This window comes from Vipera berus (assembly GCF_964194415.1).
Source record: "Vipera berus genome assembly, chromosome: 16".
Lineage (NCBI taxonomy): Eukaryota > Metazoa > Chordata > Lepidosauria > Squamata > Viperidae > Vipera > Vipera berus.
Window position 1 is genome coordinate 6,013,546 of NC_138219.1, and position 15,711 is coordinate 6,029,256.

General features: G+C 49.0%; 1 protein-coding gene across 1 annotated transcript in view; it reads right to left on the bottom strand.

Moving 5' to 3' along the window:
- Window positions 1–14,832, bottom strand: part of CADM3 (cell adhesion molecule 3) — an 80,621-nt gene extending 65,789 nt beyond the window's left edge. The window contains exon 1 of the mRNA XM_081340463.1: window positions 14,734–14,832. Within this exon, the coding sequence (XP_081196589.1) occupies window positions 14,734–14,803 (70 nt within the window). The 5' untranslated portion in view covers window positions 14,804–14,832. The remainder of the gene's footprint in view (window positions 1–14,733) is intronic.
- Between the last annotated feature and the right edge of the window lie 879 nt (window positions 14,833–15,711).

A 15,711-nucleotide genomic window follows, 5' to 3' on the forward strand; every position in this document is an offset into this window, starting at 1 on the left:
GGGTTTGCAAATTTCAGAAGACGGGCTGAATTTTTTTAAAATAACGGAACTTTGCCAGTTGGGTCTGAAACAATTCGGATCCATCTTCTTGCTTCACCCGAATTGGTGCTTTGGGCTGGTTTTATCTCATTTGGATGGGAAGAGAGATTGGGGTTTTGTTTGGAGGGAGTCAAGCTCTTCTCCAAAGCACCAGAGGGAAGGACGAGAAGCAACAGATGGAAACCAATCAAGGAGAGAAGCAACCTGGAACTAAGGAGAAACTTCCTGACAGTGAGGACAATCAATCAATGGAAATGAGTTGTCTTCAGAAGTTGTGGGTGCTACATCACTGGAGGTTTTTCAAGAAAGGATTGGACAACTATTTGACTGCAGGTAGTCCTTGACTTACAACAATTCATTTAGTGACCATTCAAAGTTACAACAGCCCTGGAAAAAATGACTTATGACCATCCTTCACACTTATGACCACTGCAGCCTCCCCATGGTCAAGTGATCAAAATTCAGATGCTTGGCAATTGGCTTAGTTGCAATGTGATCGCCTTCTGACAAGCCAAGTCCACGGAGATCCACTGAACAACCAACCATCTTAACTCACTTAACAACTGCAGTGATTCACTTTATAGCAACTCTGGCCAGAAAGATCCCTTCACAGACGTCTTGCTTAGCAACATAAATTTGGGGCTCAATTGTGGTCAAACATTGAGGACTACCTGCGTTAGGGTCTCCTGTTTCAGCAGGGGGTTGGACCAGAAGGCCTCCAAAGTCCCTCCCGACTCTGTTCTTCTGGCTGATGACATGGTCCAGCCAATCGGAGAGCCAAGAGCCATCGGACGATGCTCCATTCGGGAATAACGAGACTGATTGATTTCCTCCAATGATGTCATAGAGCCAACCGGGGTGAATGCTTTTTCGGAGCCAAGGCATCCGTTTCTGTTTGTCATGCTTTCATGCAAGGGGGCCTACAAGCCCACCAACCCAAAGCCTGGGTCAATTTTTCAGACAGTCTGAGCCAACCTGGCGAAGGGAGCCGCACAAGGAAGCCTACAGCAAAAGCTCAGATACGACATATCCCTGCCGCCGCCGCCACCACCACCACCACCTCTGCCCCAATCGCATCAGCTCGCTTTCCGGGGTGCAATAAATCCAACGGGTGTGCTTGCAAGCTTTTCTGGCCTTCCTGCACCCCCAAACTGCAGTCTTAGTCTTGCTCCCCGCCCCACACACAGACACACACACACACACACCGCTAAGCTCTAACCCTGCTCCCACTCAGCCCTTCTGTAGCCCCACGTGGTGTGCAATTGCTGGCGGGCAAAATATACCCTATTCTACAAATGCCAATGGGGTGGATTATTTGCTTTTCTGAAAGAGGCCTAACCTGCTGATGCTAATGAGATTTGCCAGATAGCTGAGTGGCTGCTTTTGAAGCCGGCTATTTAGCAAAGAGGCTTTCTCCACCCTTTTGTCCGGTATCCTTGAACGCTGCAGGCAAAAATGCCGTGTCAGGGAACACTGCAGTGCCCAGGCAGGCTGGTGAATGGCCTTGGAGGGAGGGGCCTGTCTCTTTTTGCTCTGTTTCTGCGGGAGGACCCATGCTTCCTCTTCCCCCCCCCCCCCCAATGTATGGGGGAGATGTGTAAAACCACCTACACAAGTGGCAGGAGATAACAGCTGCATTACTTCTCTTTCCCCCAGAGATGAAGGACAACAGACAGCAAAGAACACAGTCATAGATTCTAAATGCGACACCCCCTGAGTATCAGAATCTGGATAGTCCCTACAACTATTGTGCAGGTAGCAAGAGCACTTAGACTTATATACTGCTTCACACCGCTCGACAGCCTTCTTTAAGCAGGTTACAGAGTCAGCATCTTGCCCCCCCCCAACAACAACAATCCGGGTCCTCATTTTACCAACATCGGAAGGATGGAAGGCTGAGTCGACTTTGAGCCGGCCAGGATTGAACTCCTCGCTGTGGGCAGAGTTAGCCTGCAATATTGCATTCTAATCACTGGGAAGGAAGGAAGGAAGGAAGGAAGGAAGGAAGGAAGGAAGGAAGGAAGGAAGGAGGGAGGGAGGGAGGGAGGGAGGGAGGGAGGGAGGGAGGGAAGGAAGGAAGGAAGGAAGGAAGGAAGGAAGGAAGGAAGGAAGGAAGGAAGGGCCAATAGCAATATCACTTAGATTTATATACCGCTTCACAGTACGTTATAACCCCTCTGTAAGAGTCAGCCTCTTCCCCCCAACGAACTCATAAAGATGGAAGGCTGAGTCAACCTTGAGCCAGTAAGTCTTGAATTGTCTCGAATAGTCCTGGACTTGTTACCTGTCCTTTAGTGACCATTTCGAAGTTACAACAGCATCGGGAAAAAGTGGGAATTATGAGCATTTTTCACACTGATCGTTGCAGCCTTTTATTTTATTTTTTGGTAGCTGGATTTCCACCTAATCTGCCTCGCAGGGTTGATGTGATATTTTTTACTGACCTTTTGTTCTCCTCGGGGGGGGGGGGAAAGGCAACCGAATAAATGTAACTGTGAACAAGCAAAATTCAGCAAGGGATCGATATTTAGAGCCTAAATGCTTTTTAATGCAAAGCTCTACCATTCCAATTACTCAGTAGAGTATGGGTGACTCACTGCCACTTTCCGCAGGCTCGCCAGATTGGGGGCTCATTGCTAAAAGCAGGATGGGGTGCTGCGGCCTTGTCTTCACATCTCCTTTATTTGTTCCCGTGTGCAAAAGGGACTGCTCAAATCTTGCCAGGACCGGAATTTGGCTTAGTTACCTGCCCTTTACCAGCACGGCAGCCATGGATTCAAACTCTGGGTCTGCTTTGTTTTGCAGGGTTTCCCTCAAGGAAAAGAGCCAAAGGGATGCTTCATAGTTTGGAACAGATATCAGGACTGCATTTCTGACCGGCTCAGCGGCAGCACCGGGCAACCTTGGGCAAGTGCCAGGCCTGGGCAATTTTCAGAAGTAAGCAGATTATATCTGGGTTGTAATCCTCCAGAAAACCAAAAGAGGGCAGCAGCGGGTAGAGAATTGTGATGCTTTGCCGCCACCTAGTGGCTGTCTGGGTATTTGCAGCTCAGATATATGTCACTCCTAGACTAAATATTTCTTGTTTTATCCCTTATATATCATTACTATTCTCTAGATCCAAGCTTGGATTCAACCTGAGTTGGTGGGTGGTTTTTTTTTTTTTTTAGTTCCCCAATAACTCTTCAATCTGATAGCACTGCAGGAAAAATTCAGGAGTCGCAAATTCTAAAGATAGATGAATTTTTGTTCAGCTTTAGGCTAAATTCGGAAAAAGCCAGCTCGCTCTAAACCTTGCTTCCTGAAATAAGTTTGTCTGCTTGTGGTTTATACAATACAGTTTGAAGACCTGTGTGAAAGACTACTAGCTGACAGCTGCTGGCTGTGTGTGTTTTCTGAAAGGTTACAGATACGAAACAGCATTCCCACAACCTGCATTTTCATGGGTATAAATGTTCCCTCTGTTCCTTAGTTGCAAACAGATTATTATTTGAAACCAAGATGCTCAACTGTTTTGCACACACATGGGCCGTGTGCACAAAGCAGGTAAGGCCAAGTTATAAAATCCATTGCCGTCAATTAAAATACGATTTTTCACCCAACCTGCTAAGAATATGCCTCTTCCTTCGCATGAAAGATTACGATTCTGTCCCAACTTCCAGAGAGGCCCCGGGGGATCACACACCAAGGTTTTCAAAAGGTCTCCAGCTGTGTATTTCTGTCTGAATCAGGAGTGAAGAAAACTTGTCTATCGTCTTTAACAAGGCTGTCCGAATCAGGCAAAATTCTGATCTCAACGGTCCATACAGTTCAGATCCGCCATCCCAATTTAACCCAGACTTCTAAGAGAGAGAAAAATCAGCCGAATTCAAATGAATTGATTTGGGGAGGGAGGTTTATTCAACTTACAAAGAGCCCCTAAGTTGCTCCTATCAATCTGGAGAAATCCAGTGTTGACATTTTAAATCCAGCCGGCAAATCAAATTGGACTCCAACGGTAGCTTCCTTGAACCAAGTCTCAGCACTGAGTCTTTAAAGCACTATTTAATATATGAAAGCAGGGCCTTGGTATAAAAGCAAGGCTGGCTGGGGAATCCTGGGAATTGAAGTCCAACCATCCTAAGGTTGCCAAGGTTGGAAAAGGCTACTCTTCAGGGGAGAGAAATCATTTGCAATGGGCCAAATCACCATCTGGTACTGATGTTACCTAGTTTGGGTCATGAAACGTCTGCAAGAAAACAACCAGACTCAGAAAGCATCAAGGACCCCACAGTCCTCCTCCTCCTCCTCCCTTCTAGCACTGATGATGTTACCTAGTTTGGGTCATGAAATGTCTGCAAGAAAACAACCAAACTCAGAGAGCATCAAAGACCCCACAGTCCTCCTCCTCCTCCTCCCTTCTAGTATTGAAGATGTTACCTAGTTTGGGTCATGAAACATCTGCAAGAAAACAACCAAACTCAGAGAGCATCAAGGACCCCACAGTCCTCCTCCTCCTCCTCCTCCTCCTCCTCCTCCTCCTCCTCCTCCTCCTCCTCCCTTCTAGCATTGAAGATGTTACCTAGTTTGGGTCATGAAACATCTGCAAGAAAACAACCAAACTCAGAGAGCATCAAGGACCCCACAGTCCTCCTCCTCCTCCTCCTCCTCCTCCTCCTCCCTTCTAGCATTGAAGATGTTACCTAGTTTGGGTCATGAAACATCTGCAAGAAAACAACCAAACTCAGAGAGCATCAAAGACCCCACAGTCCTCCTCCTCCTCCTCCTCCTCCCTTCTAGTATTGAAGATGTTACCTAGTTTGGGTCATGAAACATCTGCAAGAAAACAACCAAACTCAGAGAGCATCAAAGACCCCACAGTCCTCCTCCTCCTCCTCCTCCTCCTCCTCCTCCTCCCTTCTAGCATTGAAGATGTTACCTAGTTTGGGTCATGAAATGTCTGCAAGAAAACAACCAAACTCAGAGAGCATCAAGGACCCCACAGTCCTCCTCCTCCTCCCTTCTAGCACTGATGATGTTACCTAGTTTGGGTCATGAAACATCTGCAAGAAAACAACCAAACTCAGAGAGCATCAAGGACCCCACAGTCGTCATCGTTGTCCTCCTCCTCCTCCTCCTCCTCCTCCTCCTCCTCCTCCTCCATCCTTCTAGCACTGAAGATGTTACCTAGTTTGGGTCATGAAACGTCTGCAAGAAAACAACCAAACTCTCAGAGAGCATCAAGGACCCCACAGTCCTCCTCCTCCTCCCCTCCCTTCCTTCCTTCCTTCCTTCCTTCCTTCCTTCCTTCCTTCCTTCCTTCCTTCCTTCCTTCCTTCCTTCCTTCTAGCACTGATGATGTTACCTAGTTTGGGTCATGAAACATCTGCAAGAAAACAACCAAACTCAGAGAGTACCAAGGACCCCTCACATGACATCTGAAGCCCTTCCTGGCTCCATCACCCAAACCCACATTACGGCATTTAACTTCAGACACACTTCACGGAGGTGGGTGGTGGGTTGCGTTTTAGGAAGTCTGGATCGACTCAAGGGCTTCTGGCGAAAGGCAGGAGGAGAGTCAAGATGGTACCTCGGTGAAGGCTTAGGAATGGAAAGACCCAGGTCAGACCTTTCTTCTCAGTCCAGCCTACTCCCACGGGGCTTCTATTTTTGGGGGGGGGAATAGGAGGAGGGACCCTATGTCTTGAACCCCTAAATGAAAGGCGGGTTAGAAATCTGGTAAATTGGGAAGTAAACCACAAAACTGCCTCTCTCGCTCACTTCGGCCACGTCATGTGGGGGGAATTCGCAGGAGGAAGCCCTTATGTTGGGAAGAGTTTGCGGTAAAAAGGAAAACCGCGCTGGCAAAGAGCATGGTGGCTGGACACGCCATCGAAGCCAACGCCGGCCAGAGCAGAGAACGACTCGAAGCAGCAGCGCAAGATCAGAAGATGTGGAGAGAGCCAGCTCAGAGAACTGCCCGAGTGTCGGACATGGCTGAATGGACAGCATCAACACCATCCCATTTTGAAGTACAACAAATGTAAAAACCTAGCAAAGGACTCATCAGCTGACAACGAAGGGGGAGAAGCTAAATTCCAACATGCACAGATTCCGCTTCAGGTTTAATTCCCTGCTCACGGCTGGGAATAATTCTAAGTTGCCTTGTTGGGTTGAACTCTTAGATGGGTTGAATTCCAATCCAATGCTCAGTCAACAAAACCCTACGTAGATGGAGGCCTCCAGGGGAATAGGGATGGGTCGGGGAATGAAGGCGGGGGGTGGGGGGAAGATCAATAAAGCCAAGTGATATTTCAAATCTCTTCCTCTCTCTTTGGAAAGTCCACCAATCAATCTTAACAGCAGCTCCCTTCCTTATTATTGATCCTCCAGCATTTGATACGATTCACAGATACACTGTTTCTAGAGCCCAAAATCAATGTTAGCCCCGTGGTCCATTTTGAGCAAGGAATGGAGAACATTGAACAAAGGAAAGTCAAGGGTGGTGGAGGTACTGTGTAACTTCAGTAATTGTGCGGCACCAACGGAAAGCCAGGTCAGGGACAGATTATCACGTGGAAAATCTGCAGTACTCTGTGGTTGCTAGAGGTTTGATCCAACTTGATGGCACCACCATCCATTTTTAAAGAATCGATCGGGTAGAAGCCAAAACTGGGTGACCACTTGTCAGGGGGTACCATAGTTGCACTGTGGATCTTGACCAGAGCATGCATGGAATGACACAGATGGACTTGTTGTTGTTAGTTGCGAAGTCATGTCCGACCCATCGCTACCCCATGGACAACGTTCCTCCAGGCCTTCCTGTCCTCTACCATCTTCTGGAGTCCATTTAAGCTCACGCCTCCTGCTTCAGTGACTCCATCCAGCCACCTCATTCTCTTCTTCTATTGCCCTCAATCTTTCACAGATGGACTAGATACCATCAAAGATCTCAATTCTACAGTCTCAGGATTTCGTTTGGCCCAGCTCCGTATTCCCATCATAGCTTCCACAGCAAGTGTTTCTCAGCCTTGGGCAACTTGAAGAGGGATGGACTTCAACTCTCAGAAGCTGGCCGAGGAATACTAGGAGTTGAGGTCCACCCATCTTCAAGGCTGAGAAACACTGTCCACTCATCTTCAAGGCTGAGGAACACTGTCCACCCATCCTTAAGGCTGAGAGACATGCAATATTCAAGGATAGAACACAGGGTCACCGAGAATCTCTCTCTAGTAGGTCTAGAAACTAGAAGAAGTGAGACACCAGAATAGAATCGAGATGTCTCAGGAAGGTGACCCTGTTGGTCCCAGCTCAGAAGAAGGAACAATTTGACTCTTCCGTGTTCTGTGACCTCATCACAGCCTTCTGCTGCAACTTTGGAAACCTGACTTAATTGAGGCACTTGCTGTACTGGCTTAATGGATAAGACAGATGGATCCAGAGAGAGAGAGAGGGAGAACGAACACGAGGCAACTGGAGCGATAGGGGTTGGGAGGCAAATAAGCAAAGATCGGAAGGCCAATAATACGCCGGCCAGCATTAAACGGATCTTCTAAAGCACCACCTGCCTACTTAATCCAAGCACATCCATCTAACTGTTGCCAGGGATGACTCAAGCGAATGTAAGGGGGAGCATTATATCGTAAGTATAGTTCCTTAAGCACGAAACCAGTGTAGCGTCATGTAAGTTATTTTTCGAGAGAACCATCCAAACTCCGTGCCTAGGTGGTCAGGTCTAAGCCCAAAGATGACACAGTGAGATCCACTCGTGTCCAGTTCTTTATTCGCTTATAGACAATAGACTGAATCTTGCCAGGCTAAAGCTATAAGCTTGTAACACAGTGTTTTTGAACCTTGGCAGCTTGAAGACGGGTGGACTTCAGCTCCCAGAATTCCCCAGCCAGCACGGGTGACTTTAGGCCAATCACCAGGAGAGGTTGAGTTCTAGACCCGCCTTAGGCATGAAAGCCAGATGGGTGACTTTGGGCTGATCACCAGGGGATCCTGAGTTCCAGTCCTGCCTTAGGCCAGAAAGCCAGATGGGTGACTTTGGGTATGGCTGGCTTGGGAGTTCTGGGAGTTGAAGTCCACCCATGTTCTAGCTGCCCATGTTGGGAAAGGCTGTTCTAAGATAATAAATATATCTTTAGGAGATTCCAAGGGGAATCCCTTCCTACTCCCCCATCCAGTTTAGGATTGTGCAGTCTCTTGCTATGGGCCCCACTCTGGAATCTGCTGCCCTCTTTTCCTAGGAAACAATGGTGCCACTGCTGGCATTCTTCTCTCCCCCCACCTTCTCCAACTACACATTTCACCACAATGGCATGCAAGGGCAGTTTTGAACCCGAATGCGCTGCCCTTCTTCCTCACTGTCTTTCTGACATCACCCTGTCGCCCAAGCTATGGATCCAGTCTAGAACTTCTCACGTCCCCAGGTGGCCTCTTGAAAACGAGACACTCGCCGCCATTCTTTGCCAAGCGGATTCTGCATCGAACGGAGAGAGAATTAGCAAAGGGACTTGGGGAATATTTCCACCCCCTTTTCTGTAATTCTGGTTCAGAGCAAACCAGCGCTCAAAAATTGACTGAAGCTGTGCGCTTAAAGATGCAAAATCCTCCCGCCTCGGTTCAGCTTCAGGAACTCATTGCATTTGCATGAGCCTGTATCGAAAGAAGTATGTTGAAGGAATGCCTGGAACATTCTGCCATGTGCCAAAAGCAAGTGTGGGGTGACTTTGCCGGGTCAATGTCCATCTGTCTGTCTAACATTGCTTGAAAAACAGGTTTAAGACCTTCATTGGAGCACCAGAAGGCAAGACAAGAAATAATGGGTGGAAACTCATCAAGGAGAGAAGCAACCTGGAACTAAGGAGGAATTTCCTAACGGTGAGAACAATTAACCAGTGGAACCACCTGCCTCCAGAAATTGTGGGAGCTCCATCACTGGAGGTTTTTAAGAAGAGACTGGACAGGCATCTGTCTGGAATGGTATAGGGTCTCCTACTTGAGCAGGGGGGTTGGGCTAGATGACCTCTAGGGTCCCTTCCAACTCTATTCTGATTGGAGAGTCAGAGATTTTTTCACCCCTCCTATTGGTTGTTGAAAGAAATTTGCTTTTCGAATGTGAAAAATCTCCATTCTTGCACTTATCAAGGAGGTGGTCCAAGGATACGTGTGAATGTCCTGATTTTCATCCCTCTGTCCTTTTTCTAGCAGCCTCTGTTCAACTCTGGTGGCCCCATGCCAGAGAACACTAAGTCTGTCGAATGTCTCCTCTTCCTGCAAGCCTAAGAGGCAGCTGTACAGAAGGAACAAGAAAGGGCACGGTGGGTGCCTAAATTATACATACGCACTCCCTTATTAATATTTAAATTAATGGCATTTCAAGCACAGGCAGGTAATTCAACCAAGCAATTTCTGGAGGACTCTCTCCAGACCTCTGGCCAATGAGAATGGTCATGCTGGAATAGGTGATGCAGGAGAAGCCAACCTATGAATTTCATTAACTTCAACCAGGATTCTCCAAACAAGCATCCGAGGCCTCAGTGGCTGGGAATTCTGGGAGGTGAAAACGTCTGAGACAAGCTAAGCATATCCACAGTCCTTATAGCAGCATGTGGTCCAGACTGGATACATGCAAAACCATCTATGTCGGGAGGAATGGAATGGAATAGAAGAAAGAAGAAAGAAGAAAGAAGAAAGAAGAAAGAGGAGGAGGAGGAGGAGGAGGAGGAGGAGGGGGAGGAGGAGAAGAAGAAGAAGAAGAAGAAGAAGAAGAAGAAGAAGAAGAAGAAGAAGAAGAAGAAGAAGAAGAAGAAGAAGAAGAAGAAGAAGAATATAGAGTAAAATGAACAGAATAGAATAAGGAGAAAGTTCCTGACAGTTAGAACAATTAACCAGTGGGACAACCTGCCTCCAGAAGCGGTGAATGCTCCAACACTGGTAGTTTTTAAGAAGAGACTGGACAGCCATTTGCCTGAAATGGTATAGGGTTTCCTGCCTGAGCAGGGGGTTGGACTAGATGACCTCCAAGGTCCTTTCCAACTTTACTATTAATGGAATGGAATGGAATGGAATGGAATGGAATGGAATAGAATAGAATAGAATAGAATAGAATAGAATAGAATAGAATAGAATAGAATAGAATAGAATAGAATAGAATAGAATAGAATAGAATAGAATACAGAATGGAATGGAATAATAGAATAGAATAGAATAGAATAGAATAGAATAGAATAGAATAGAATAGAATAGAATAGAATAGAATAGAATAGAATAGAATAGGGAAGGGACCGTGGAGGTCTTCTAGTCCAGCCCCCTGCTCAAGCAGGAAGAGAACATTCTGGAAAAATCCAGGTGGTTCTCAACCTCAGCAATGCATTCTCGGGAGGTCTGTTGGTACAGGCAGTCCTCAACTGTGCAACCGCCACAGAGCCCAAAATTTCCATTGCTAAGCAAGACAGTTCTTAAGTGGAGCCTTGCCCCATTTTTACGACCTTTCATGCCACAGCTGTTAAGTGAAACAGCACAGTTGATAAGTTAGTCACCTGGTTAAGGAATCCGGCTTCCCCCATTGACTTCGATGTTAGAAGGTCGCAAAAGGGGATCACATGACCCTGGGAGACTCATAAATATGAGTCAGTTGCCAAGCGTCACGTGACCCTGGGGATGCTGTAATGGTCATATGAAAAACGGCCATAAGGTACTTTTTTCAATGCCGTTCTAACTTTGGTCATTAAATGAATGAATCGAGGACTACCTGTATTGACTTCCAGTATGCAGGACAAACGTCTGAAAAACCCACCAGATCAGCCCCAGCATGCGTGGGCTGATGCGGTGCTAATGGAAGGTTCTAGATTCTTCTTGAATGTTCCATTTTCCAAATGGAAAAGTTTTGTACAGCTTTGATTCAGAATATCATCAGATTCAAAGCCTCCCCAAATGTCAGGAGGCAACTGACGCTAATTCAGAAAATACAGGCTAGCTAGCACATAAAACATGCACGTTTGAGATCAAAGTTTTTGCAAAATGCATGCCAGGTGATCAAACCGAAATAAAATTCCATGTGGGTGGGGAAAATTTGAAACTTTCCATTCCTTCAGCAAAAAGTTATTTTCATGAGAAAGACTGACTCACAAAAGAGTCCATGATTCACAAGATCTCCTGTGCTGGTTAAGTTCACTAGAAAATGAATCTTATCTTGTTCCAGACTGCAATACACTAGAAAGAAGCCCAGGTAGCAGCAAAGAGATACAAAAAAATAAATAATATCCTCTGCTGCCATCTAGTGGTCCATTAGGGGTTCGCAGGACAGTTCTAACCCCGATTCAAGTAGGTACTTCATTTCTCCCTTAACCTTTCTTGAACCTTACAGAGCAATTAGAGTAATCCATTAGTTAGGACAGCATATCAAACTTGGTTCCTGAGTTAATCCATCTTTCACGGCCATGCCATCTATCGAAGCATAAACTAATTGAAGAAGTTGAGCCTGCCCAACACACTAATTTCAAAATCAGGGTTAAAAGCTAACCACACATTTGCACAAATGCATCAGCTAGCTTTTCCACTGACCTGGTTAAGTGTGTGGTGTAAACCAAGCCTCTCTCTGCCAGGAACTTTTCTTTCTGTCTCACACACACACATGCGTAATCCCCAATTTGCTCCCTCAGATGCTGCCCAGACACATTAATCCCGAGAGCGAAGATTACGGCCTGTTTAGCACGCTGTTGTACTTGATCAATAGAAACCCAGTCTTTTCCAAAGTCTGTCAATGCAAACGTCTGACAAAGAGACGCAACAATGGTTGGGAAAGTCAACAAAGACCTGATAATCATCCAGCAGCATCAAACCAAGAGCGTCTAAAGCTGAGCCCAGAAAAATGCCCTTTCAGCCTTGTTCCTTGCGACGGAGATTTTTTATGAGTACAAGTAGTCCATTACTGAGAAGAAAACCCATTTTGTAAGGTTGGTGTGTGTGTGTGTGTGTGTGTGTGTGTTAGGATTAGAAGATCTGGTGAGAGTCCCAGTGTCTGCTGAGGATCCCAGGTGCTTCATCACTGGAGGTTTTTAAGAAAAAAACCGGACAGCCACTTGTCTGAAATGGTATAGGGTCTCCTGTTTGAGCTAAGGGTTGGACTAGAAGACCTCCAAGGTCCCTTCCAGCTTCTCTTCCGATCGATCTCTTCCCCAGGTCTCCTGGGAAAAACAAAGGCCTCCTTTCTCTGCTTCCAATTCCAAAGAAGTTCGTCACTCTTACTCCTGTGAGTTCTCCAGAAGACAGGAAATGGCAAGACTGCACAGTCATGGTGTTATGTTCTCGGCGGCGGCGGTGGCTTTGCCAGCTGGAGTACTCACACCTAGGAAGTAGGATGTCAAACTTTTTTGCTCTGAAGTACTGTAAAGCTGAGGACCGGGGTCCAAGTTTCCAACCAGGGCACTTGGCCATGCCAAGGAAGCGGCTAGCATGTTACTGGAGAGGAGCCACCAATTTAGATGGCTTGAAAACAGAAGATACCTACCGTGGCGCTTGGCTCAAGGACTTTGACCTAACCCAGTGGGGTTCTGATGCTCTTGGTTGCTAGACTCCAGGTTCAAAGGCAGCCCACCTCTGAAGCCGAAGATTAGGGAATAAGAGCGGGAAGCTTGAGCAAACATCTCCCAAGGCTTGGCAGAAGAACGTGAGATGAACTAGGGCAGGGGTAGGCAACCTTGGCTCTTTTAGGACTGGTGGACTTCAACTCCCAGAATTCCTGAGCCAGCCACGCTGAGGGAAAAGGGAGAGGTTTCCAAGCTGAGCCACGCCGGCTCAGGAATTCTGGGAGTTGAAGTCCACCAGTCATAAAAGAGCCAAGGCTGCCTACCCCTGAACTAGGGCTTTGACACAGATCTAACAAGAGAAACCTTCTAAAGTTCTCCGCTGCTAAGAAATGTCCAGTAACTTCAGCTCATGTTGGGTTAGTAATTCAACCCTGACGGGTTTTTATAAGGGGAAGGCCCAACCCAGCTGGACCCCTGGCTTAGAGAACAGAGTTGCAGAAAGGATCCAGCCATGGCCACTTCAAAGGAAGCCAACTTTTGGACATTGCCCAAAGAGTTTCATCACGAGACTCTCAAAAGCCGTCTTCCCCACATCCCCCCCAGGAGAGAGGCTGTTCTGTAAAAGTCGGCCTTCACGACTGACAGTAGCTGCGTTTGTTTGGCTTTGAACGTTTGCAAATATATAAATTCTCTCCTTCCGGTTCTTACGCAACAAGGCGAGTCCACACAACAGCAAGCAGACCAGGCATTCCCCGCTTCCAACAGGGCGAAGGAGAACATTTCTTGAAAGCAGTAAGCTAACTTCTCTCTACCTAGGATGAGAACGGCCAGGCTCAGGACCACTCGAGGGGCAGACAAGACTGCAAAAAGCATGTGTTTTTATTTATTCTTGCAAAAAACAAACAAAAACAAAGCACAAAAAAAAACACCACACACACACCTTTCTACCTCAACAGACCTTGAAGAACCCAACCGGTCGAACGTCACTGCACCCAGATTTATTATTTTTTAAATGGGGTTGGGCAGGGGAAAACACACCAAATCGCAGAGCAGCATTGCCCCAGCCTCCTTCTCGGGGAGGGAGGGAGGGACAGGGGGGGGGCACGAAAGCATCCAACAACGCCTGCCACTTGTGCAAACAAAAGCCGTTTCAGAGAATTGCTGCTCTGGCATCCGCCAACCTCTCTCGCCTTGGCAAGAGAAGGGAATGGCAGTGTCCGCGCTCTGCTTGCCTTCTAGCCTTGCCAGGCGGACGGGGGTGCCTTGCCGCAGCAGTTGCCCAGTTTCTCTCCGCCGCCCCCCCCTCCCAGCCAGACGGCCAGCCTGTTGTGTTCCTTGCAAAGGATAGCAGCCGCCTCCAGCTCCTGCCTCCACCTCCTCCCTCAGCCCCCCCCCCACTTAAGGGCTGCTCCCTCCCAAGGTGGCTCTGTTTGCATACATTAGAGCTGGCAAAGATTCCTGCAGTCGCCTCCTCTTCCTCCTCCTCCTCCTCCTCCCCAGTCAGACACATCAACACCAACCAGCCGAGTTGCTATCCTGGGGGCTTTCTTCTCCCCACCCCCCACCCCCCAGTCTTCCTTCCATCGCAAGCAAGCAGCAGCGAATCCCCCCCCCTCTCTCCTCCCGTCTCTGCCAGCCGTTTCCTTTCCAAGGGCTGCTCCCTAATTTCAAATGCAGGACGCCCCTTTGGGAAGACCCCCCTTTTTTTGCGCTGCCGCTCTTCTTAAAGCGATCCCCCGGATCAATCTTTTAGAGATTGGGGAGGGGGCGGCTTGGTGGGGAGGGGTCCTCCCCCTGCCCGAGAGAGCAGAGAGAGAGAAAGAGGTGGTGGTGGGGGGGAAGGGAGACTTGGGTGCCTTGCAAGGAAGTCTTTCGCTTGGCTTGGCTTTCCCGGCTTTGGACTCCGGTGGGATACCCGCCGCTCGCTCGCTCTCTCGCCCCTTCCCCTCCCGTGCAAAACATCCCACCTCGGAGCGCCTGGAACCCCCCCCCCCCCAGGCTTCCTTGCAACGACGGATAAATAAAATAGCAGCCAGCCAGCCAAGCTCGCTCGCTCCCTCCCTCCGGCGCCTTGCAGGGCACTTCGCCTCCATCTCCCCTTCCCACCGCACTGACGACCCCCTCCCTCCCCCCTCCCTCCCTCCCCGCGACCCATCTCCCAGCCGAGGCGTGGACTCACGGTCGTGCGAGAGATTTCCACGGCTGGCGGCGATCAAGCCCGAGCTGACCAGGAGCCACAGAGGCAGCATGGTGGGCAGGTGGGGAGAAAGGAGGAAGGAAGGAAGGAAGGAAAGGAGGAAAGAAGGAAAGGAGGAAAGGAGGAAGGAAGGAAAGGAGGAAAGAAGGAAAGGAGGAAGGAAGGAAAGGAGGAAAGAAGGAAAGGAGGAAGGAAGGAAAGGAGGGCAGCGGGGAGGAGGAGGGAGGATGGAGGATGGAGGAGGAAGAGGAGGAGGAGGAGAGGGGGAATCCGATGCCTCCCCCCTGGCGGGTGGCTGGCAAACTTCGTCCTTGCCCCCTCCCCGCCGTTGGGGGGGGGAGGGAAGAAAAAAAAAGGGGGGGTCGCAGAGAAAGCAAAGGGGGGGGGGTCTCCACCTTTGGCCCCGACCCCGCCTCCAAAGCGGCACCGCAGTGGCGCGAAGCGGGCCGGACCCGGAGGAGGACGTCGCCGAAGTGGTGGTGGTGGTGGGGGGGGGTCCAGCAGAAAAGCCGAGGATGCTGCAGTGACTGGGATTAAATAGAACACCCGGGAGAGACCATTGGGCCGCGGCGGAGAGGGGAGGACGGAGCCAGTCGGAACGCCGAAAGGGAGAGGCGACGGGGGGGGGGGGAAGAAAGAAAGAGAGAAAGAAAGAGAGAGAGAGAGAGAGAGAGAGAGAAAGGGTGGGTGGGTGGGAGTTTATGCATCAGCCCACCCTCTTCTATGCAAATGGGGGAGGGTCCTCCCAGGCCAGGTGGGGCGGAAGGGGAGAGGCGGAGGCGGCAGGTGGGCGATGCCCGGGCCAGGTGGGGTGTCCCGGCTTGGCAAGCCACGCTCAGCCAGGTTTGGGAGGGGGAGCGAGGTGGCGGGGGAAGAGAAGAGAAGAGAAGAGAAGCTCGCCTCCCTCGCTGAGTGCAGACTTGGTGCAGTCCAGATGGCTCCGTTAACCTCCCCCCCCCC